The 24935-nt window shown below is 36.8% G+C and overlaps 4 protein-coding genes across 4 annotated transcripts; 2 read left to right on the forward strand and 2 right to left on the reverse strand.

Annotated features, from left to right (window-relative positions):
* Nucleotides 1–2782: 2782 nt before the first annotated feature.
* Nucleotides 2783–6277, reverse strand: LOC110854749. The gene is made up of 2 exons (XM_022103197.1): nt 5521–6277; nt 2783–5091 (listed from the first exon to the last, which is right to left on the reverse strand). Exons 1-2 carry the CDS (start codon nt 6275–6277, stop codon nt 2783–2785), a joined length of 3066 nt encoding a protein of 1021 aa, XP_021958889.1.
* A 2007-nt stretch (nt 6278–8284) lies between these two features.
* Nucleotides 8285–10553, forward strand: LOC118436810 (integumentary mucin A.1-like). The gene is made up of 7 exons (XM_035855428.1): nt 8285–8368; nt 8996–9404; nt 9493–9587; nt 9640–9651; nt 10025–10085; nt 10168–10173; nt 10480–10553. Exons 1-7 carry the CDS (start codon nt 8285–8287, stop codon nt 10551–10553), a joined length of 741 nt encoding a protein of 246 aa, XP_035711321.1.
* Nucleotides 10554–11932: 1379 nt separating this feature from the next.
* On the forward strand, nt 11933–12877 carry LOC118436794 (tyrosine-protein kinase receptor torso-like). Its single transcript, XM_035855401.1, has 3 exons — nt 11933–12247; nt 12331–12542; nt 12618–12877. Exons 1-3 carry the CDS (start codon nt 12079–12081, stop codon nt 12783–12785), a joined length of 549 nt encoding a protein of 182 aa, XP_035711294.1. The 5' UTR covers nt 11933–12078; the 3' UTR covers nt 12786–12877.
* A 1802-nt stretch (nt 12878–14679) lies between these two features.
* LOC110854673 (hematopoietic prostaglandin D synthase) lies at nt 14680–16197 on the reverse strand. Its single transcript, XM_022103137.2, has 3 exons — nt 15983–16197; nt 15593–15760; nt 14680–15310 (listed from the first exon to the last, which is right to left on the reverse strand). The coding sequence occupies exons 1-3, from the start codon at nt 16125–16127 to the stop codon at nt 14994–14996; spliced, it is 630 nt and encodes a 209-aa protein (XP_021958829.1). The 5' UTR covers nt 16128–16197; the 3' UTR covers nt 14680–14993.
* Between the last annotated feature and the right edge of the window lie 8738 nt (nt 16198–24935).

Here is a 24935-nt window from a genome sequence, read left to right on the forward strand (position 1 = left end):
TTCCGAACTGCTCTGTGGGATTTCAAATTTCCCTTATTCAGTGTTCTTTGGATGGTCATAGGACTAACCTGTTTGCCGAACATCTCCTTGATCTCGGTAGATAGCTTTGGAGCACTAAGTGAGGGTGTAACGTTGACTTTGTTGAGCACGTGGCGTACTTCTCGGTGAGCCAAAATGGGTTTTCGACCACTTCTGACCTTGTTTTGGACTGAACCATTAGCTTTAAAGTTCTTAATGATTGTCTGGATGGTTGTCCTTGCTAATTTATACTTGGTCCATATTTGTCTCTGCGACAGCCCCCTTTTTGTCCACCCTTCCAGTCCTGAATGACAAGATCTCGAATAGCGATAGGAATTTCCTTGCGTGTCGACGCCATCATATTTTTCTGGAAGAAAATTATTTAAAAATTAATGCGGCATATGTTATTGATAGATTTATTAAGTTACCTGATTTTATAAATTGGAGAGATTTTTGTTGTTGACAATTAAAGTGAAGTGGACGTAGACTTTTGTCCGCTCAAATTTCATCCTCTCTCGCTCTGCACTATGATTCTCAGTTTTCCCAGAATTTTCAGAAATAACTCATATGTTTTATGAAATTACGTTAAATTTGTGAGAATTTGATATATCAATGATGAAAATTGGTTCAGTACTTCAGTGACAATTTGAAAATGAAATTGACGCGACTATGTGGACGTAGACATCTGTCCGACACTGTATTTGAACCCTTTATTTAGACAGATTAACGTCATAAATTATTTTCACTTAGCTCTTGTAAATTCAACTGGGCATTTGACACACAAAAATATAAAGTTCTCGTTAAAAATTATACGCCTCTTCATAAAGTTGTGCAACAATGAAAAAAATTGGCGCCCCCATTTTCGTCCCCAGGATTGGCGCTATACTTACAATACTTTCCATTGTAGTACAAGGTATGGAAAATTAGAATAATGCAAACAAATTTTATGCATTAATAAAAATGCAAGCGGACTTATTTGTCCGTGTCACCTCATTTGACGCATTAGCGACACACATATGTAGAGTTTATTCAACATGGAAATTGGTGAAAATAGGCATAATTAGAGTTGTGCGGATAAGTGGGTCGGAACAACCCAACCCGGGGGAGTTTTCCGGCTTACGGTTATAAATAATGCATCCGAACCTGCGCTATTAGACTCGCCCATAACCACCTCTTAGAAATTTCTACTTACAATGCGATCGTGTGAAGTGTAACGCTCCGATTTGGTTGAAATTTTGAAATTATGTGGTCCATATCAATACAACCAACGTTTCTTGCGGCAGTTTCTTCCATAGTCAGAAATTGTCAAAACATTTGAGGTTAAACTTGAAAAAACGGGATTTTTACATACTGTCGGAGTCAAACTCAACTTCTATTATCCTCCCGTGCCAAAAATCGCACATTTTTCAACTTTGACCTCAAATATTTTGACCAATTCGCACCATCGCACAAAATGCCTAAAGAAACGTTGGTTGTATTGACATGGACCACATAATTTCAAAATTTCAACCAAATCGGAGGGTTACACTTCACACCGTCGCATTGTTAGAGGCATATTTACACATAAGCACAGTGACATCAATTCAGTCCTTTAATTAATCAGGACTTTAATTAACTATTTAATATGTACATATGTGTGTACATGTATTTAGATTCTCTTCAACAAGACCCTGAGCCAATGGAGGAGGTTGGCTTTAGAAATTTTATTAACGAAGTTATCTCCAATCTTTCGGAATGGATCCTTGAAAATGGGATGGATCCCACTTCACCGGATCAGGTGTTCCCAGTCAATATCGAGTCAGGACCCGTATCCCTGACAGGAAGCTTATAGTACTTGAACTACACAACAAGCCTATGATTCAACTTCGTTCAACCTATGTTTGCTTAAACCCTATTTCAGCAACGTCTCAGTTATTGGTTTGTCAAGCATTATTAATCACACGTATCATGCATCTCAATCAATCAATCAATCAATCAATTTATTAGCATTTGATATGGCCATGAGCCCTCATCAATACAATATTGTTTAATAAAACAAAATGAGAGCGAATACTCCGTGGGCGCAGGGAAACCTGTAGGATAAAACCTGGCCTGCCTCGAGAAGCGTGGCACCATTTGGCACGGGTAGAATTTGAAGACTTATTCTGAATAGAAATATTCTCATCAGTTAGCATAGTCATACATTAATAATTACATATTGCGATTTTTTATATGTTTTGTGGTAGTTGAGGACTTCGGTCTGGGAGTTTGCTGAAGGCTGTTGACCAGAATCCGAAAATTGCGTTACAAAAATTTGGGTTATTATTGTTGTTGTTGTACAGGTCGGTGAAATCTTGGGAGTGTGAGTTTGGGGACAATTTACTTGTCAGATTTGTTCTAGGGTCGATGAGTGAGTTTCATTCGAATAGATAGTGGTTAAGGTTTGAGTTACCGAGAGAGCACCAAGGGCAAACAGCTTCATCTTGGAGGGGGGCCACCTTATCTTTGTATACAATTCGGTGAAGGTTGACTCTAGTTGGTGCTAAAGTTTGTGCCGCTGGAAGGGTAATGTCTTGAAGCAGATATTTTTCTGTGGAGGCGTGAGTTTTGATTTTTGAGTAGTGTGGTGTCCAGACCGAGTTGGTCATTCGAAATGTGTCTTTGTTGAGAAGGAATGTAGTCAATTTGCCGATTATAATTTGCTTCTGTTCCGGAAACACTTTTTTGAGTTGCTCGTATGGTTGTTAAATTATGTAACCGTCCTCGGTTAGGTTAAGCCACTTTTTTAATTGTTTTCCCCAGCTTCGTTTTGCTGATGAGATCCTTCATCTTTTTGGAGGATTTTACAAATAAGGCACAGAGTTACTTTCACCATTTGGATAGATGTATGTTTACTTCCGGTCTCTAATCTGACAACGTATCCTGGGGTGGACTTTGAGAGGCGAAGCAGACGCTTCCAAAATTGACATTGCGGTTGCTCAAGCTGATCTTCTTCTAGGGACAGTCCCCAAATCGGAGAACAGTAGAGAAAAACTGAGTTGATGAGTGATTGTTGGAGTTTTTTATGTGTTGCAATTGGGGGGATTTTTCCGCGTTGACAAATTCCAATCACTATGGCTGACGTTGCTGCGGCTTTGGAAGTAAAATGTGATTTAGCTGTAGAAAAGTGACCATTTCTGTGGAATATAACACCCAGGTAAGTGTATGTATCGACTACTTCCAACTCTTCTCCATTCCATAGGATTTTTGGGTTCGTTTTCATTTTCCTCTTTGAGAAAGCTACTACTTTTGTTTTGCCGATGTTGACCGTTAGCCCCATTTCTTTAAATGATTTTGAAAGGATGTTGATTTTTAGTTGGTCCGCTGTATTCGCGATCAAAACGATGTCGTCTGCAAAAAGCAGGAGATGAACGAGACAAGATCCTATTGCGACTCCAGGCACATCCGAATTGTACATGTCATTGACGACAGAGTCAATATAGGAATTGAAGGTAATAGGGGAGGCCCCGTCGCCCTGAAGGACCCCTTTGTCAATTGGGAAGGGTTTGGTGAGACCATCTCCAGTTTTTACGACGCCTTCAGCAGAAGAGTACAGATTTCGGAGGAAACGAAGTACTTTTCTTCCCATTCCGATTTGGGCCATCTTTCTCCAGAGTTTGTCGTGTGGTGGCGAGTCAAAAGCCGATTTCAGGTCGACATAGGCGACGAACAATTTTCCATTGGGAAGGGCTAATTTACTTTGAACTATTGTATTTAATATGACGATTTGCTCCATCGTTCCCGTGCCTGCTTTGAATCCTGCTTGGTATTCTGAAATCTTCTTCGACTCTTCTCCCCATTGGCTAAGTCGTTTTGCAATTATAGATGTTAGTAGCTTGAGGGTGGTGGAAAGTAGCGAAATTGGTCTAAAGTTTGCCGGGTCATTTGGGTCGCCTTTTTTGAAAATGGGGTGGATAAGAGTTTTTCCAAAATCTTGTGGGATTTCGCCCGAATTCAGAATTTCATTGAGGAGATGAAGTATTTCTTGTTGGTGAGAAATGGTTATAATTTTGAGAACCTCGTTCGGAATTCCGTCAAGTCCTGGGGCCTTCTTGGATTTTAGTTTCTGTATGGCTGCTACCATCTCTTCGCACGTAATATTTTTATCCATCTCAGCATTTTCCGTACCTTCAGGGGGTGTCGTATATTGGGGGTCTGAGGCTTCTTTTTTGAAGAGAGTGGAGAAATGTTGTCGCCACCTGCTCGATTTGATATTGTTGTTAGTATTTTGTTTTCTTGGCCGGAATTGGTTAATTGACTCCCAAAAATCCTTCTGTTTGCTCTTTTTTAGACGATTGTATGCGCATTTTGCTTGAATGTAGTCGATGGTTAGGTCAGATGGTCCCTTACTTCTTAAGACTCTAATAAGCCGGCGCAATTCTTCTCTTTTTTGACGGCATTCTTCGTCATACCATTTCGCATCATTAATTTCGTTTTGTGGGCCAAGCGGAATACTTTTTAGCATTTTGGTGTTTTTTGCTGCTGTGAATGCGGCTTGTTGTAGTCTTGAGTATGTAAAGGGACGGTTATCTATGACCCTGTCGAAGCTGTCGAGAAATTCGTCGTATAGGGACGGGTCCCACTTGATCCGATTAATATATTCCATAACCGGTTTGCTGATAATATGTTGCGTCGCTTCTGCACATCCAGTTTTGATTTTAAGGAGCATTAGATCGTGGCATGATGACATTGTTGGCACTATTTCCATATCTTGGATGGACTCAGCCGCTGGGTGACTACTAATGGCGAGGTCGATAGTGCTTGATCCATTGTTGTTTCGAAAGGTGTAGGCTCCTTCTTGGTCACTAATAGTACAACCATTGATTAGATTCCATCCATTTTCTATTATTGATTTAATTAGCAGTTTTCCTCGTTTATTTGTGAACTTATCTGACGATTTTCTCGTTAAATCCTTGTGCTCCTCCGGGGGTGGCGCAGAGAATTCCCCAACCCTTGCATTACAGTCTCCCATTAGGATGAAATTATTTGAGCCCTCGGCAGATTCCATAATAGAGTGAAACACTGAGTCACCATCATTTTCAGGAGGTATGTGCACTAAAAATAGTTTGCAAGTGCCATAATTAGTTTTTATATCACAGACAATTGAGTTTGCAGTTGTTTCAATGTTTGTGACATTATTTTTGTGAGCAAACACTATTCCTCCCGTTGCTCGACCTTTTTGGTTTGACTTTGTCGCGGAGACATGTACATATTTAAAATCGGGTAAGTAGGTTTCTATTAAATCGCACTTATCACAGCACCAAGTCTCGGATAAAAACATTATATCCGCGTCAAAAGATTTTAAGAAGTTATAAAATTCGAAGTCTTTCCTTAAAATTCCTTCCACATTCCATGATATTACATTAAAAGTTGTTGTTAGAGTTTGGGTATTTGTTACGGTTTTTGATGATGATGAGGATGATGAGGCTCAGCCGGTATGTCAAATATTCCGAGTTGGTCGAGGTCTGCGCTTTTCCATAAGACCAGTGTTGCGATCATAATCATACCAATCTGTTCCATCTATGAGAAGGGAAGTTGTCGTGACCTTGACCGTGGTTGCTACTTTGTTCTCGAGCAGCTCTCGTCGCTGTCGCAGGAGATTATTTCGGATGCCCCTTGGCTTGGGGGGAAGATCCTTCTCCAGTCCGAAGCCCTGCCTTCCGAGCCTCCCTGCGTTCTCAAAAAGAAATGTGGGATCATGATTATTATTAAATTTGACAATCAATTTTCCACTTCCGATTGCTCTAATTGAGTTTATTCCTGGTTCGTGTCCTCCCAGCTGATTGAAGATCCGATTTACTTCACGGTAAGCCTGTTGTTGGTTATTCGCCCGAGTTCCTTTCACTATTACATTATTCTCGTTCAGTTTGCAGTAGAGATTTTCGGTCACTTTCTCAAGGTCGTCAATTTTCTTGCTTTGGACGGCAATCACTTTCTCTTGGGACGCAATTTTCTCCGTGTTTTTATTTGATTGCTGCTGAACTGTGTTGATCTTTTTTTCCCATTCGTTAATTTTGGATTTGATTTCTAAGAGATCCGACTTTATGTCTTTGACCTCACGCACAAGGGTGAGGAGGAGTTCTCTCTCGCTGAGATTTTGATAATATTCGTCGCCGCCATCGTCGACCTTTTTCCTTTTGATGGTGTGTCTCTTTCCGGGGTTTTGAGGGGTGTCTTGGGCAGTGTTTTGGGGAGTGTCGAAATTGTCGTCATCTTCCTCACCTGACACGGATGACGGCATTATGATTGGTTTTGAGGTAGGAGTATACGTGTGATAAACTGTAGTGCTGTGTTAATTGGATGGTTTGTGTGCTAATTATTTATCGGGGAGATTTGTTTTATGGGAGAATTAATTCTGCGAAGGTTTCTTGTCAAACTGCACTATTTTTGTAAAGTGGGTGTGACCGTTTTAATTAATTATTGTAATTTGAGTAATATTACTTTTGAGAAGCAAAAGATAAACATGTGTGCAGTTGAACCTCCCGGTATCATGCATCTTACACATCATATACGGATCTGAAGATCGGGATACATGTATATTTGCGACATGGTGGAATTCAAGGTGGGCACCCTACAAGGATATGCAGAATGTTGATTTTAGGGATGCACCGAGTAGTGAAAAATGAGACTCGGCCGAGTACCGAGTACTCGGCAATTCTTGAAACGAGTACTCGGCCGAGCACCGAGTAATTCATAAAAATCGGGCAAAATTTGATAACAATGAATATCTCCCAGCGTAATCTACCTAATTTTGACGGTGTTAGCGTCGTTAAAATTATGTAGACACTTTTGGCGTAGATATTTGCATACAAAAAGGTGAAAACGCGTCCCAAAGTTAACAAATTGTACACTTTCCAAGTTCAGTTCACGTATATTCTTATTCGGATACAAATATCTATCGGATAGATATTCGCATTAGGAGATATTGTCTATGAAATTGTAATATATTAACCACATAAATCTGTGATCAATTGAAATTAATTTAGTTAGAATCGATGAGCATACGTTTGGTGACATCCATTGCTAGCACAGTCCAAGAAAACTCGTTACTTTGGTCGTAGCCTATAAATTTTGACTTATACGCAAAAATGTTACGAAGTATATTTTGCAAAACCCAAAATGCAAGAAAACTTCATGAAATCAGTTTCATGGACAAGATAATTTGTTAAAAAATGGCCAAAAAAATTGAGAAAATACTCGGCAAAAGGGGGAAATGCTCTTTTGCATTTGCCACCTATCCGAATTAAATAGGTGCAAACTCAGGTCTAGGGAAATTAGAAACAACCTTTGCAAAACTTAATTTTTTAAAAGTTTTACACTATGTCGATGTTACTCGTTTTCTTTATCAAATTATGAGGAAATGAGTACGGTTCAATTCGAGCAATCTTTAAAATAAACATGTACATACATATATATGGATGTATTTATATAGGTACATATGTACATATAAAAATGTGTACATATGATACATATAAATATGTACATATAAAAATGAAAAAATTGGAAAAACAATCGATATTGTTCCACAGTGCCCGTATTACGAACCAGCATTTTCAGAAATTAATCAAGATGATGAGCACGAAGTGCAATCCGAAAATACTGATCATTAAAGCAGTTAGGTCTACGCAGAACTAAATAAATGGGCTGCATATTTTTTCACTTTGGACGGTACAAATAATTTTCCCGATTTTTACCAACTACGATGGTCAATAAGAGTTTGGGGTGGGAAAAATAAAATTCTATTAACCCACTATTGATTACATTTTATTGCATAGCTTTGAGAAAAACTTTGTAAACCAGTCGTATAAATAGTTACGCTGAAGACACATTTTTCAATGATTTAACGTCATAATTTATTTTGAAAAGTCGTTATCAGATATGTTAACCATTGCTAGTTTTGAGTTGGTTTTATTTTAATAAGCATTATATTATTGCTTATTTTAATTATTGTTGATTTTAACATCCCTCACCCATAGGGAGTTACAATGTAACTGGAGATGCCATTGGGACGTTCCCGCTGAATGCGACGAGTGCATTTAAGGTGGTTTCAGACAACCTTAAAATCGCAATTTTCATCCCCTTTATACAAACGAGTGGAAGGATTGTTTTGTTAAATTCAACAAACGCGGGATTTGACGATTTTGAGTTTGAGAAAACTTCCTTATCAGCTCAATTTGATAATCTGTTCGATCTTTCACCTGATATAATACCGGCACAAGTAAACTACGTAAGCAACCAGCTTGCCATGATGTTGCCACGCACGGTGTTTGAAGACAAGGAGAGACGTATTTGTAGATTCTTTCTTATGCAGGGGATGCAGGAGATGTTCTCGGTAAGTACATGAATGTAAATTTTACGAATGTATTTACTTCTGTCTCCAGGTCGCATACAGAATAACTTAGCCGAATATCTCAAATGTCACATCTTTCAAGCTGTTCGAGATTTTTCTACCGAGGTGTATCAAGTCAAAAATTATGAATCACATGGCACCTAACCTATCTTTCCGTTGAATGAACTCTATACAACGCTTGGGGCAAACTTCACTCTTCCGTCTCGGTTTTCACACCTTGTAGGAAAAGACGGAAGGAAATTGAACTTCGCAATATTTTACTTCAATGAGGCGATTTAACATAAAGATGAGTGTCCGGTGGTTACTAATTTTTGGCTCGATTCGTTTCATATTTCGATAGATATTCCCGGTGTGGCTTCTAAACAGTTTCATTGTTAGTATCATGAGGTATTTTTGAAGGTAGGGTGTCAGATTTGATTGTGAATAGATTATTTTGTCAGATCTTAGACAAAATTTAATTTACTGAAAAATATTATCTATCTCACTGATCATTTGTACTCGACGTGTACGCGACTACCTTTATGTATTCGTGTGTATCTTTTATGAAACTAATAAATATGTTCGAGTCTAACATTACACATAAAAACCGCCTGTCGTTATGTTTCAAAGGAAACACCAATCACGGATATCATCGCTTGGCCAGAGAAAGGCACTTCAACGACTAATGCTCAAACAACGACGACAACAACGCGACCTGCAAGTTCCACCTTAGTCACGACAATCGGGCCACCTACAACTACAATTACACCAACCACAATGAAACCTACCACATTTGCACCAACTACAACTGCACCAACTACGACTGCACCAACTACATCTACACCAACTACAACTACACCAACCGTAACAACACCAGAACCAACCACAGTAATAACTTCCACTCCGACTTCTTCCATCACTACAATTGCTACTATGCCCTCAATTCCACCGAATGAAATTTTTACTGCGTGTCAATTGGCAGAAGAAATATCTTACATTAGCGGGAAGAGTGTAGACTGGGATACTCTTCTGGAAAGCTGTAAGGATCATTTTACTTCCTATCCAATTGAATACGGCTCACTGCATTTATATTCATGTGTTTTATTGTCATATTATTCCAATCGCAGGGATTTGCTTGGCGAACATGACAACCAAATTTACCAACTCTTATATACAAGTCTCTAACACAGATCCCGCCATTGTGTATTATGGAGTTTTCAAAGTACGAAAAATGCAGGTTTACTATTTACATCTGTGCAAATGTTCATACATAGGTTCACAAAAAGGTATGAATGTATGTATATATGTACGTGAGTGCCTTGCAGTTCATAGTGAGCGTTTCATTGTCATGTCTTTCATAATTCTTGTTTCATAGTACATTCGTTTCATAGTTGTTTTTGATACCGTCATTTTTTAATTTCATAGTTATTCACTACATAGTCAATTTTTACATAGTGGAAGTGTTACATAGTGTGAATGTTACATTGGATAGGTTTAAAATAGTCGCAATCTTTCGTAGCCCCTTAAAATTTCGAAGTCTTTAAATGAGCATTTCATAAATCAATTTTAAGTAGTGGAGGCTTCCGGATCATTTTTAATCAATCGAAATATCTTCATCGTATATTGTAAATGTTTAATAACTCTTTATTGATTTCGAAGATTAACGTTTTCATAGTTGGTTCATCACTCCAGAGGAAGGGAAAAACGCAAGTGCCAATATGTATGTTACATGAAATGCAAAATATAGATTTCAAATTTGCATAAAGTTTTAAGTTAGGCTAACTTAAATTTTGTTGTTTTAGCTTTTGGTATGCTATGCAATTATTATAATATCTACTTTAATCATGCCTGGGAGCGTGGTCGTGGTTATCAAAATGTCACGTTAAACTTTAGAATCTGAGTTACATCACACTAAACGCCTATCATAATTATATAGTGCATGCTTTACCTTAGTACATAAATATCAAAGATTCCTTTGAATATTATTATGTAAAAATAATTCTAAAACATAGAATTCCAAAAAAATAATTCATAGATCCAGATTGGACACCATGTAAAAGTGTAACTATGTATCAGTACTATGTAGTGAAATCACTATTAAAATCACTAAAAAGTAATGGAAGAAGCCGCGGTGAAAGGCGAAGACGAAGGGGAGGCAAAAGTAGAGGAAGGAGTTGTAACGAAGTAAGAGAAGAAGCAGGGCTGACGACAAGTTAATATTTTATAATGAACTTTATCATTCTACGGATAATAATAATAATGAATTAAAAACTGAACTTTGTAAAATAAAAAAAAAATCAAAACCGAAATCGGGTATAAAAAAAATCACTATTAATGTTATTCACTATTAAAGAGACTGTACTATTTAAGTAACGGGTATATAAAGATATACTATGTAAAAGCCGACTATGAAAAAACGAACTATGACAAGCCTATGCTATGAAAATGAACCTATGAAAATAGTGACTATGAAAGAATGACTATGAACTGCATGGCACCGTATGTACGTATGTATGTGTACACCAAAAATTTTATTACCTAGATCATCATTCAGGGCAGATATATGCACTGTCTAGTTTCATTTGCCTAGATCAGCAACAGGTGGTGCACAGATCCTCATCAGAGTGCACGGAATCCATGCAATATTAAATGCCAAGGTTCGTAAAACCAGTGGACCATTATTATAATTTCTTTGATTAACGAATGTTTTACTAAAAAAATCTAATTTTTACTATATATCCAATCTGTGCATGTACAGACCTTATAAACAACCTTGAAGGTAGTATCTCCTGTGCGCAACATATCGTGGAAGAAAATGGGTTTCGCGAATGGCCAGAGTATGGACGATGGTGTAACAACGTGCCGGACAATTACCTCGCAGAGTGTCGGCGTAAGTTGTTACTGCCGTATGACAAGAACTAGTTCTAATTATGCATTTGCATCAAATGAATCTGTTAATATTCAATCCTCCTTGCAGGAGCTCCTGGATTTATATCAACCGATGGACCCGAGACAGCCAAGGTATTCAATGAGTTAAGCCAAAATCAGCACATAACTTGTTCCGTGCAAGGAGTTCCTCCACCAGAGTTAACTTGGGATAAAGAAACTACAGCATACATAGTTAATTATTCTGGAAGACTAGAAACAAGTCAATTTCGTGAAAGGGCGACCGATGGCTCATGGATGGTTCAATGCCGTCTCACTTTTACTAACGTTGTCAAATCAGACAGCAGAGGGTACACCTGTTTCGCCAAAAATATCGTCTCAAATAAAACGCAAGAATATACCGTGACAGTAGTTCCCGCTCCTGAAAACTCATCATGGACTACTCCAACGTTGATTTCAACGGGAATTGCTTTGGCGGTGCTAACTCCTGTAGTATTGCTGTTATTATGCCGACAAAAGCGGGTTTGTAAATAATTTTAAATAGTAAAATTTTTATCAAAATATTGTGCTCATAGTTAAATTTTTGCTTACTACAGTTAACTAAACTTGGGAAAATGCACGATGAGTTCAAATATGGACGAGGCAGAGAGGATAAGCCAAATAAGAATAAATCCAAAAGGCGCCTGCCCTTCCTTCCTTCAGAAATATATCGAATTTATCAGAACCTTAACTCACTACCGTTTCCGAAAGAATTAGAGATCATTCCATCGCGACTCACAATAAATAAGAAACATGTGCTTGGAGGAGGAGAGTTTGGAATTGTTTATATGGGTTTACTGGATGGGATAATCCCCACTGCGGTCAAGACAGTAAAAGACGATTCGGATGACGCTAAACTCAATGCACTTTTGTCGGAGGTGAAAGTAATGGCTTATGTAGGTAACCACAAAAACGTTACTCAGCTATTGGGGGTACAGCTGGTGGATTTGCGAAAGGGTCGGTTATACGTACCTTTAATCTATCACCAAAAAGTGCATTATTAAATTTCCTGAAATGAATGTTTGATATCCGATATACAGGGAACATATTTGTCGCTGTCGAATACTGCTCATTGGGCTCATTAAAAGATTACTTAACAAAACAAAGTGATGAGCTGGGGACTTCAATATCATTTGATAAGTCTCAGGACTATATAGAGCCACCAAGTTTCGTTAAGCCCTTATCCCGACATGAGTTATTGAGGTGGTGTCACCAAGTTTCTGGTGCAATGGAGTTTCTTGGCTCAAAAAAGGTGGAATGGTCACACATAGTACTATATTGACATATTGTATTATATTCCAACTTCGAGATAATTATGTATATGTAGATTATTCATGGTGACTTGGCAACTCGAAATGTTCTCCTGGACAGCAACTTTGTCGCAAAAGTTTCCGATTTTGGACTTTCTCGCAGGATGTTCAATAATTATAAACAATCTGTCGTGGGTTCAGGAGTGAGCACATGCACATTTTCATGCATACTATTCATACACTGAAAATATATAGAATTCATGAAAAATACAATTAAGATAATAATCTAAACGAGGTTTTTAAATTACTACTTTTTACGAAGGGTAATCCACTTCCAGTTGCATGGTTATCAATTGAGGATTTGAGACATTTACGATTCTCAATTCAATCTGACGTTTGGGCTTTCGGAGTATTTATGTGGGAGGTTTTCACATTGGGCGAAACGCCATATATAGGTATGGATTGGGGTCCGGAATTTGTCCAATATTTAGAGGATGGACACCGTTTAGAAATCCCAGAGCTTGCTACAGACGAAATGTAAGCACAACAAATAATAAAAATGTAATTTCTATGATTTGAACCTTAAAGTAAGCTTGTGCGGATTTGTACCAGCTATGAACTAATGATGAAATGCTGGACATATTCACCAACAAATCGAATTAGTTTTCAAGGATTATCAATCGAGCTTTTGCGCATGTACGGTTTGGAATATAAAAAACTACAATAGGGTTGGATGCTTAACCGTATTCTTAGAAGCCTGAATTGGACTTATAAAACCTAACCTAAAACTTTACGTTCGCCCTTACATACATAGATACACACTTTATGTTCAAAAACAATTCTTACCTCTATGAGATGTAATCCAACTGTGATTTATAAATTCGGCTTTCCATCTGATGATGTTTATCCAAATTGTCAAATATTCATAATTCATATTGTATAATCAATATTATAGTTGTCTTATCGAATCGATAAGACTACCAGTTAAAGCATTTTGTCAGATCAAACGTGGTACAATAATCTTAACTCTAATAAAGGCACAAAGCATGTATAACACACTAGCCTATAAGCCCGTCTTAACGACGGGCCACAGTTCAAATTTTACACTAACATATCGAAATTCCTTGGCACCACAAACTAACTTATGTAAGCACTGAAATACACAGGGAGTTTTTTAACGTTTCTAAGGATTATTTTTAACGTTGTCAAGGATTATTTTTAACGTTGCAAAGGAAAATTCTTTATGTTGCCAGGCAAATTTTTTTATCCTGCTAGGGAAATTTTTTCATGTTGCTAAGGGAATTTTTTTATGCTGCGAAGAAAATTTTTTTATGTTGCTAGTCAAATTTTTTTACGTCTCTAAGGAAATTTTTTTACGTGGCTAGGGAAACATTTTTATACTGCTGAGGAAATTTTTTAGGCTGCTAAGGAATTTTTGTATGTTACTAAGGAAATTTTTTTATATTGCTATGGAAATTTTTTTATATTGCTAAGGAAATTTTTTATGTTGCTAAGGACATTTTTTTATATTGCTATGGAAATTTTTGTAAGTTGCTAAATAATTTTTTTTATGTTGCTAAGGATTTTTTTTATGTTGCTGAGGAAATTTTTTTATGTTTCTAAGGAAATTTTTTTACGGTGCTAAGCAAATTTTTTTACGTTGCTAAGGAAATTGTTTTACTGTGCTAAGCAAATGTTTTTATGTGCTAAGGAAATTTTGTTATGTTGCTAAGGAAAGTTTTTTATGTTGCCAAGGAAAGTTTTTTTACGATGCTAAGGAAATTTTTTTACGATGCTAAGCAAATGTTTTTATGTTGCTAAGGAATTTTTTTTATGTTGCTAAGGATTTTTTTATGTTGCTAAGGACATTTTTTTATGTTGCTAAGGAAATTTTTTTACGATGCTAAGCAAATGTTTTTATGTTGCTAAGGAATTTTTTTTATTTTGCCAACTAGATTTTTTTACGTTGCTAAGGAATTGTTCTTATGTTGCTAAAGACATTTTTTATCGTAATTATAATCATAATCATAATCATAACCATAATCATAATGGTAATCATAATGATAATCATAATCATAATCAAAATCATAATCATAATGGTAATCATAATCATAATCATAACGGTAATCATAATCATAATCATAATCATATTCATAATCATATCCATAATCATAATTATAATCATAATGGTAATCATAATCATAATCATAATTATAATCATAATGGTAATCATACTCATAATCATAATAGTAATCATAATTCGTATCCGTTCTCTGATTGGTGGACCTAGAAAGCTGGCAACCAATCAGAGTGCTGGGATGTCACGGAAAATTTCACGGGACGGACTTTTCGAAATTATAATATAGATGCTTTGTCATATCTAGCAACCAACCTTTGTAGTATTCTCGAAAGCCTTTTATTATGATTGTATGCATTTCAACATATGGCTTTTATTAAGTGTTTGTCTTTGGGCGCTTCTCCACCCAATCCTTAATCTCTGGAATAGCGTGCAATGTAGCATACATTTTTCCCAGAGCGGGATACCCGTCGAGCAGTGGGAGTTGGTGGAAATCCGTGTTGAGCGAGATGTACACGCAGACGTAGACGTCAGCCCATGTGACTCCGTCCCCAACAAGCCATCCGCTCTTGGAACGGGACAGAATATCTTCAAACTTTTGAAGGTACTTGGGAATCACGGTGGCCATCATGGTGACCTTTATGGCAGCCTTTTTGGCTAAATCTTGCTCCAATCGGATTGCGCGAAAGGCCTCTAAAAAATTAAATATTAAAAACTTCAGTGCTATCTGAGGAGATTCGAATGTAGAAACACTTAATTCATCACTATTATTTAGTGAACGTCCATTGATTACGTCGTCAGATAAGCGATGACGCGCGATAAGTAGCTTGTCCACCTCTTCTGTATGTTAAGCTTAATATGAGTAACTTTGGCCACCTAACACAGCTCAATCACCTCTTTGATGACGTAATATGGACATTCCACTCTGATGTTTTGGCGCGAAATATTTTTAAAATGAGTATACTGTATACTTACCAATGCAAAAATCCTTCATTGCATCGACGTATTCGTCGCATTTCGCCGCTTCAAATTCATCCCGCCCTGCGAGGTTGAATCGTTTCGCGACAAAGCGCGCAATCGCGGAAGCTTGTGCTAGTAGTTCTCCTTTGTATTCAAGAACCGGAACCTGTCCCCAGGGCGTATCTGGAGTATAACAATTACGTAAATAGTTTTACTTTGTATTATAAATATAATTGAGATAAATTAAACGTTTAAAACGTTTAAAATTTTGGAAATGTGTCAACCCACCGAAATTTTCAAAATGTGGAACACTATCATAGATATTCGGGTTTTTGGACAAAAATTTTCAAAAAAACTAGCGACATGTTTTAATTGATATGGATGAAATCAAAAAGTATGACTTACTATCTTTGATATCCTTCGGTAACGAGGATGCCGGGTCGTACGGAATCCGGACGTCTTCATATGGAACTCCCGCCATGGCGAATAAATATCTCGTCGGTTCTGCCAAGCCACGGATGTTGTAGTACGTCAACTTGTAGTCGGCCATAATTTAGGAAAATATCTCGAATGAAATTGCGACGAAATATTCCACGAACACGTTCACCTTCTCGTCCTGAGACAGGATTGGACTTGATTGAAACTGGGAAAAGTTGTTTGATGATAACGGTGCTTGATCAAACATGAACGGCAGATAAGACAACGGTGACATGCCAATGTATAAAGTCAATTAGTAAATTCTGATCGACAGGTAAATGTAATTTAAGCATTAATGTAAATATGTTTAAGCATTTGCGTATTTGCATAACTATAAAGTCGAGTCATTCTGAATGTGCAAATGTAATAAACTAAACCTTAAAAAGGATAACTTAGGTGAGACTGGGTTACATATGCGATTAAAAGGATGAAATAACCACCTCACTCCTCCCACACTGAAGAGAAGGTGTTGGTAAAATGAGCATCACCGCCCTGGGAATGACGGACAATTGATCCTTTAAGCATATGGTATGCACTTACATATATCACGGAATTTGTGACAATTAAATTAAATTCGAATACTCCAAATCTATTGTTTCGTCATCGTTCCTGACTCATAGATATTAATTTGTTATCAGCGTTATTGTACCACGTAAGTATGAACTATATTCGGTAAGAAAAATAAGGAGGATACTTGGTGGTGGTTTTCCAAAGTGTAGGTGGGGGTGGGGGATTATTTCATATTCCTGAATACACACTCCAGAATCAACTAATCAGCCTTCAAATTTTGAGATGTGCTTATGCAAAATTTTGATACATCATCCTTCTTATTATTTTTGCACACAGTTCAGAAATCATTCCCAGGGAGGTGATGCTCATTTTACCAACACCTTCTCTTCAGTGTGGGAGGCGGGAGGGGGTTATTTCATCCTTTTAATCGCATATGTAACCCAGTCTCACCTAAGTTATCCTTTTTAAGGTTTAGTTTATTTTAAACTTTTAATTGATAATATTACGATAATTAGTTATTAACGAAATGAATTAACCACACTGTAAAAAATCGGGTAGAGGCATATATATGTAGACACATACTCCATACTGGTATAAATTTGATACTAATACCGGATTCGTATAAATTTGCTTCTGTGTGGTAAATTTACATTACCAGAAATGTAATGCTCATTAATACCATGCCGGCAGAGTCATACAGACATGCAAAAATATACGCCGGCCAGTAATGATCTCTTTTCGAAGAGGACAACCATAATAGTGATTTTTATGTTGTTTTTTCAATTAATCCAAAGTGTTATTGAGTGAGTATTGCCATGTGACCAGCCCCCTTAAGCTACTACTTCCCACCATATGCAACATGACTTTTGTGTCAAAGGGAAAATTTTTTCATTTCTCAACCGATTTTGTTCATCCCAATTTTAAATGAAAGATAAATGAATTTGTTACATTATTTTAATGAAGTGGCGATGATCACCTCATCCACATTTTTACAATAAACCAGAAAGTGACCCTAGTGACGGTTTTTCTTGAATAACTAAACAAGGGGTCACATATCTGGACCGAGAGAAAGCGATTATGATAAAGCACCTTCATAAATGACTGGGTTTTTATTTGATCAAAATCGGTTAAGAAATGAAAAAGTAATGGCCTGTGGTCACTTTTCAGACCGTCATGGAATGCTTACTTAGGTATTTCTTTCTGTAACCATAGCCTCACCTAAGAATAAAACCATCAATCTACGACATACTTACATACCTAGGGCCGCTAATAATCCCACACTGATACATATTTACATATTCACACTCTCTCTTAAAAACCCGGCGTTAATCGGAACCGAACGGTGTGCATAAATAGGTACATATGTATATAACTTGACCAAATGGTGATTATGATTTCAAACACATGATGCTAAATCTATCCCACATGGTGACAAACTGTCACTGGATGGGGCTAATTTTACATATCAACATTAGAAAAGAAAAATTGATACTGTTAAATGTAAAATGATGTATTTATGAAATTGTTTTATGTATTTTTGTAAATTGTTGAATATGCGTGTAAGATTGCCCCGTGACGTGGTGGTGGTTGCCATGGTGACGTCAGAGTGGGATTTTGAGTGCGCGTCGTTCTTTGTTATAAGTCGTAGTAAGTAAGTAGGTAGAAGAATTCTACACAGTCGAGTTTTAGTCGTTGTCAAAGTCAGACATTTTGGATTTTAGTCGTCGTGGTAGGAAATCAAGAGTAAGAATTGTTAATTCTTTGTAATTGATGTCCACGATTAATTTGTCAATAGTAAGTCACCAATCAACTCGTGTTAGTGCAGAGCTCTGAATTGTGTAGACAATTAGTAATTTGTTGGAAATAAAATCTAGTTTAAGTAGATAAAATAATCGTATATTCACTCAGTCACTTTCTTTAATTCCAACGAACAAGGCACAATTAAATATTCGTAAAGACACTATACTCCGGGTAGGTGATAGCTTGGTTTTTACAGATACCGTTCGGTAAAGTCACATACATATGTATGTACACCGTACGCTGCACTGTTAAAAATCTGGTAGTCACATAGATATCCCGTGCTAATATTCATCTATATTATAATTTCCAAAAGTCCGCCCCGTGGAATTTTCCGTGACATCCCTGCATTCTGATTGGCTGTTGAAATTCTGGCTCCACCAATCGGGTTATAATTTCGGTTATGATTTCGGTTATGATTTAGGTTATGATTTCGGTTATGATTTAGGTTATGATTTCGGTTATGATTTCGGTTATGATTTAGGTTATGATTTCGGTTATGATTTCGGTTATGATTTAGGTTATGATTTCGGTTATGATTTCGGTTATGATTTCGGTTATGATTTCGGTTATGATTTAGGTTATGATTTCGGTTATGATTTCGGTTATGATTTCGGTTATTATTTTGGTTATGATTTAGGTTGTGATTTCGTTTATGATTTAGGTTATGATTTAGGTATAAAGAATCCTAAAAGTATTCGTTAGCTACCTGCAAAATTCTCCCTACCCAAGTAAAATAAAATAAAATAAAATCCTAAAATTCCAATTTAGCAACGTTAAAAAATTCCTTAGCAACGTTAAAAAAATTCCTTAGCAACGTTAAAAAAATTCCTTAGCAACGTTAAAAAAACTCCTTGGAAATGTTTAAAAACTCTTCAGCAACGTTAAAAAAATTCCTTAGCAACGTTAAAAAAATTCCTTAGCAACGTTAAAAAATTCCTTTGCCATGTTAAAAAAACTCCTTAGCAAGGTTAAAAAATTCCTTGACAATGTTTAAAAAATTACTTAGCAACGTTAAAAAAATTCCTTAGCAACATTTAAAAATTCCTTAGCAACGTTAAAAAAATTCCTTAGCAACATTTAAAAAATTTCTTAGCAACGTTAAAACATTTCGTTAAAAAAATTCGCGCCAGTTACATATATACTTGGTTAATCCAAAGATTTTGGTGGGTTCGTTTTAAACTCTAAATTTGGACCGTCTTTAAGACGGGCTTATAGGCTAGTTTAGTAATAATTTCCGGATTGGTAGTAAGTAAGTTGTTACTGAGTGGTAAATTTTTCATTACCACAACATTACTGAACTGTCATTACCGTTAATATCAGTGGAGTCACATATGTATTATTTATATATGCACTCCAGTCGGTAATGATTTAATACCAGTTTTCTAAGTGTGTGACATGACTATCATGCGAATGATAAATATAGCGTCGTGAAGTTTGTGACGAATAATGGGCATACTCACGACAACTTTTGCAAACCTTGCGCACATATCCGCATAATTAACTGTATTTGTAATAAATACATACATAACGTCACCCGGGAAGAAACTATATGTATTTGTGGGTAAAGAATGTGTACATAAATTGGCAAGACTTTATTTAGAAGGATTATTTGAAATATAAGTTTATGAAATAAGAATTATGTAATACGTACGTCATCGTGAAGAGTAAAATCGACATTTTAAGAAATTCATAAAGACAAAGACAAAATTAATTTAGTGGTTTGCACTCAAAGAAGGAAATTTTAAGTGACTAAAAACTGTGTTCAAGGAACTCCGGGTCGCCATGGTTACATGTCAAACGGAGATATTACAATTGCATTCAGTTCACATCCCATCAGCCTCAAATCGGTGTACTTTCCCCCATTCTTTGGATCTACGAATCTCGTAGCTTGGGATTTATAGATTCTGCTCGCATAAAACTCAACGATGCGAGGAAATGGTGACGATGTCTGGATTCCCTTTTTCTCCATTGAAATTCTTTCCCCTGTATGTAATCGTCCACTTTCATTCACTGACGTCATTCCCAACGTTATGTATTTTATGCAATCCGGGTAGTTTGCGGAATGGAGAAAACTATTTGAACTTACTGACTTGGGATGGTTGAGGAGGGTTAAATATGTAAGGGATGTACACAAATCTAAGCCCATCTCGCTCCATGCACGATTACACGGATAAAACAGGTAAAAATTTTGTTGTCAACCGCGCTTTGTGGCTACTTGTAGTACAAATGCATAGTTGTGAGATCTGCACTCTAAAAAAGACCATGACCATTTTGGGCCATACATGAATTTTGTATTAATTAAACTAAATTAAATCAAGGATACAATTTTTGCTTTATAGTTATGTGAGTTCTTTTATTTTTGAAAAAGGTAACATTATTTTTAAGTGTGCCTCTAACCTGTTCTGTTTAATCATAGAATTGGAAGGAAATTGGTTTGAGTGTGACAGACCAGCCGAGTCTTTACGTACACCGCTTACTTATTTACACTTTTTCTCTTTCTTCACCCAGTTTTATCCAGTCTGTTGTCAGTGGTGTCTTGAACGCCGAGATGAGCAGATAATGACGTGACTAGAAATCCAACCTGGGCAAACTTGTGATGCTTCAAGTTCTGAATTAAACTTATCGTGCTTTATCAAATTAGTGAAAATTGTTGCAAATTTCAATTCCAATTTTATTCGCGAGATGGATCAACTAAAATGGTGGACTTGGATGCGATGGGTGGCATACATGGATTGGGTAAGAAATCAGGTGAAATTTTGTACAATTTTTAGGAGGTTCTTACTTCACAAGTTTTTGTATAGAGCTTCTCTCTCCCATTCCCTGGAATTTTGCTGTCCCAAATTTTGGAGGGAGGACGCCACAGCGCTACTGTGCTGGTCACTGTTTTATGTATGCAATTTTAATTCCTATTTTAATGGCCATGTTATATACGAGTCGCGGCAAGTCTTCTCGCTCCTCGTAATTATGCAAATAAAACATGAACAAAGACTTTTTGGCTAAGTAAATATACTTTGCAAATTTTGTTAATTGTCTCTTAAAATTCAAATCATTTAAATATGTATGTAAGTAAAGAAATTTGAGCTACACACACTCTAAAATCGGGTGAAAACATACATGTGAACGTTTTTTAAATTGAATTCTAACGGGAACGAGATTGTTTGCCGTGAATACGCCCAATGTAAAATTCTGTTACAGCCCTTGTTTTGATCGTGTATCTCGTGTACTACTGCAAGATTACGTTAACATTGCTCCTAATGCAGGTATTTGCATACGTGCGTAAACTAATTTTTATTATGGCATAATTTTAATTGGTTTCTGAAAATACAAATCATTCCAAATAAACTTTCCCACTTTATGAAATTCTAGACTTACGTCCCTTCCGCGACTCCTGCAGTTGCACGACTTTGGTGTCGCGGCTCTGGCATTTTGAGTTTTCTGGTTGGGTTTTTGCATGTCTTGTCGCGATTTTATGGCGAAATCGCAGCTCCTTGTGACGTACGTTTTCATTTTGATTACCATGCGGGGTACAACATTCATCGCGGGAAAAATGTTTGACAAAGAGTTTAAAAAGAGCGGGCTAGTTGAGGAAGTCTTGGTGCCGTTGGTGTGTCAAACCCAGCTGCACAGCAAGGTCAAGGGTCAGGTCAGCCGCAAGTTTTACTAGTTTATCCACCGACGATACAACAACCTGGTCAAAGTCAGGCGGTGGCTAACCCGCCATCGTATGAGGATGCGACACGTGGCGGGATTCAGGAAACTGGACAAAAGGCGGGACCACGTGACGAAGAGGTTAGCCTAAATTTTCGTTAAGATAAATTTCCAATAATACAGTTGGGGAAAATAAAAAAAATCTAATCCCAAGGTGTACATATTTCGCCCATCTTCTATGCCGAATTAGATTAAATATTTTTGACCGGAAGAACTTATTTTAATAGTTCTAAAAAATGTGTAAATTTTCCTATTAATGAAATCAAATATTTTGACGGAAACGTTTAAACAGAATGCGAGTAGATTTACATAAGTTGGTTTTACGAAGCTAATGCCCATTTTGAAAATTAAGTTGCACGATAAGATTATTACTAGTTTTTACTGGAAAATTTTGAAAACTTTTCCAAATGCTTCTACAGCAGTTTAGAAAATTTAAGAATTTAATTCTGGTATATATTTAGTTCCTAGTTGGAGTAACTAATTGGGGGCGATCCCTTCTTGATGGGCTACGTGGTTCGCGAACTGGGAATTCTACCGGCGTCGGCAGTGGGGATCATAACCCTTCAACGACAGGCGGAAATACTGGAGAGGAAAATGTTTAACAAATTTGCACAACCAAGAGAAAGGATTGGACAATAATTTGGAGTAATAAATCTCTTATGAGATGTATATATTTACAAGCTTACATATTTAGACTTTAAAAGCTTCCATTGTTAGTTTTTCTTAGAGTTATTTACATTTTGATCACCACATTTAGAAAATGTTATTACGACGTTCTTACATATTTTAAGTTTCATGCATTTACTAATGCCTTATTTATTTAGTTAGGCATGCCTTGTATAAAACTACGTTAAGTCTTTGAGTTTAAATAATTCGCTTGGAAACCAGTTGTACAGTTTGACTGTTCCGTTCTAGTATCATTACTTTTATTATTTGTTCAAACCTGTAGTGCAATTTAGACAACAGAAGCTACAAAATGAAGTAACGGTTAGCATAAAGAATTGTATGGTTCACCGAAATAAAGTATTATGATGCTACGTACGTACGTTTCACCAACGTACGTTTCACCAACTCATATGATGATTTTCTCTATAACGAGCAGAAATTTTTTGAAATTTCTTTGTGTCCATTTTTTCTAGGTATATTGTTTCTCAATTAATGCCCAAAATCTTTCAATGGGCTTACACTGAGGTACGTTTGGAGCGTTGTCCCTTTTCTTGAAGAAATCTGCTTTTTTCCCTCCATGGTACCCGGTCACTATTTTGGTATTCTAGGACGTACTCATATCAGACCAGAATAAAACGTGCTTATTTTTGATAGAAGGGGTCAATCTTTTGATGATACACTCTTTCAAATAAAGTTCAAAGTTCATATTCATCGTACATAGTCTCCTAATAAGAAGTGATAGCAGAGTAGACGACCATATCTCTTTTGTTTTAAAGAATTCCAAATTTATTTTTATTTTATTGAAAAGCCAGTTAAATTTCAAGTAGAAAACATGTGTTACACTTGAAAATATATTCCTCCTGTGACCATGAAAAATTAGTCACAAGAAAAGAGAACTCTGTCAAAAATACGCACGAAATTAATTGAAAAAGTGTATCATTCCCGGGTCAGAAATTTTTTTGTGACCCAGTCACTTATATGGGGCTCAGAACAGACCTTTTCCTCAATTTTAATCAATATTTGGTAGTGAAGTTGACTGCGGTTCGAAAATGCCAAGATCAAACCTAAAGTGGAAATGAAGTCAGAAATTTGGAGTTTAATCCAGTTTTTCACGAATTTCGCTGTATTTGTTACTGTAAGGCCGTTCACAAGGGTCAGTGGCTTTTCACCCAATATGGACTAGTTGAGGAGGTGTTCCTTCTTCACAAGGACATTTATCAAATATTTTTCGGTCAACACCAATGATAGGCACTGAATGTATGCACAAACCGCAATTGACCTTTTAATTTTATGTTGACCGGTTCAAAAACTACGCTCTACTATCACTTTTTATTAGGAGACTATGTAGATACGAATGGCTTTGAGACGTTCCCATTTTTGTAGATTTTCGGTCATTTTATGTGTCTCATTGGAAATTTTGCTTGGCTTTGAATTTATAATTCGAACGAACGTCATTTTTATTTCTACGTGAGTAGAACTTTACGCGATTGACGCTTAGAGGTCAACGGGGCAGTAGTTTTAAGCATCCATGACGTCAAACTTCTGGGAGTCGATTTTAACATTTTCTCGACAAGTTTTCTACAAATTGTTTTAGCTCCGTCTTTTTTTATCTTCATTGTCTTTTGGCGCGGTTCTAGTGTTGCAAATTTTGAAGTCCATCTTATTGGCTTTGATCTTGCTAAGATCGGTTTTTGAAATTTATATCTGTCTAGGTGCAGCCCTCACGGATCTGGTCATAGCTGTTCAAACCACAGTGTGGATCCACAAAGTGGACTGTGGTGTGGAAAGTGGACAAGATTTTTTTGTGGTTTGTGGAATTGTAGTTTGTGGAAAGCTTTGTGGTTTGTGGATTTGTGGATTGTAGTTTGTGGAAGCGTTTGTGGTTTGTGGAATTGTAGTTTGTGGAAAGGTTTGTGGTTTGTGGACTTGTGGATTGTAGTTGTGGAGTCCACAACTACAATCCACAAAACCACAGACTGGTCCACAATGTGGACCGGTCTGTAGTTTGTAGTTATGGTTAGGTTTTGTGGCATTCTTGTGAATGATATAGCCTTAGATAAATAATTTAGGGTTGCCCCGGGTAGTGGTACTACCCGGTACCCGGCTACCCGGTACTCGGCCCAAAATTTTTGCCGGGTACCCGGCTACCCGGCCGGGTACTGGGTAATATTTACATATATATTAAAAATTACGAGAA

The sequence above is a fragment of the Folsomia candida genome, unplaced genomic scaffold, assembly GCF_002217175.1.
Source record: "Folsomia candida strain VU population unplaced genomic scaffold, ASM221717v1 Fcan01_Sc010, whole genome shotgun sequence".
Taxonomy (NCBI): domain Eukaryota; kingdom Metazoa; phylum Arthropoda; class Collembola; order Entomobryomorpha; family Isotomidae; genus Folsomia; species Folsomia candida.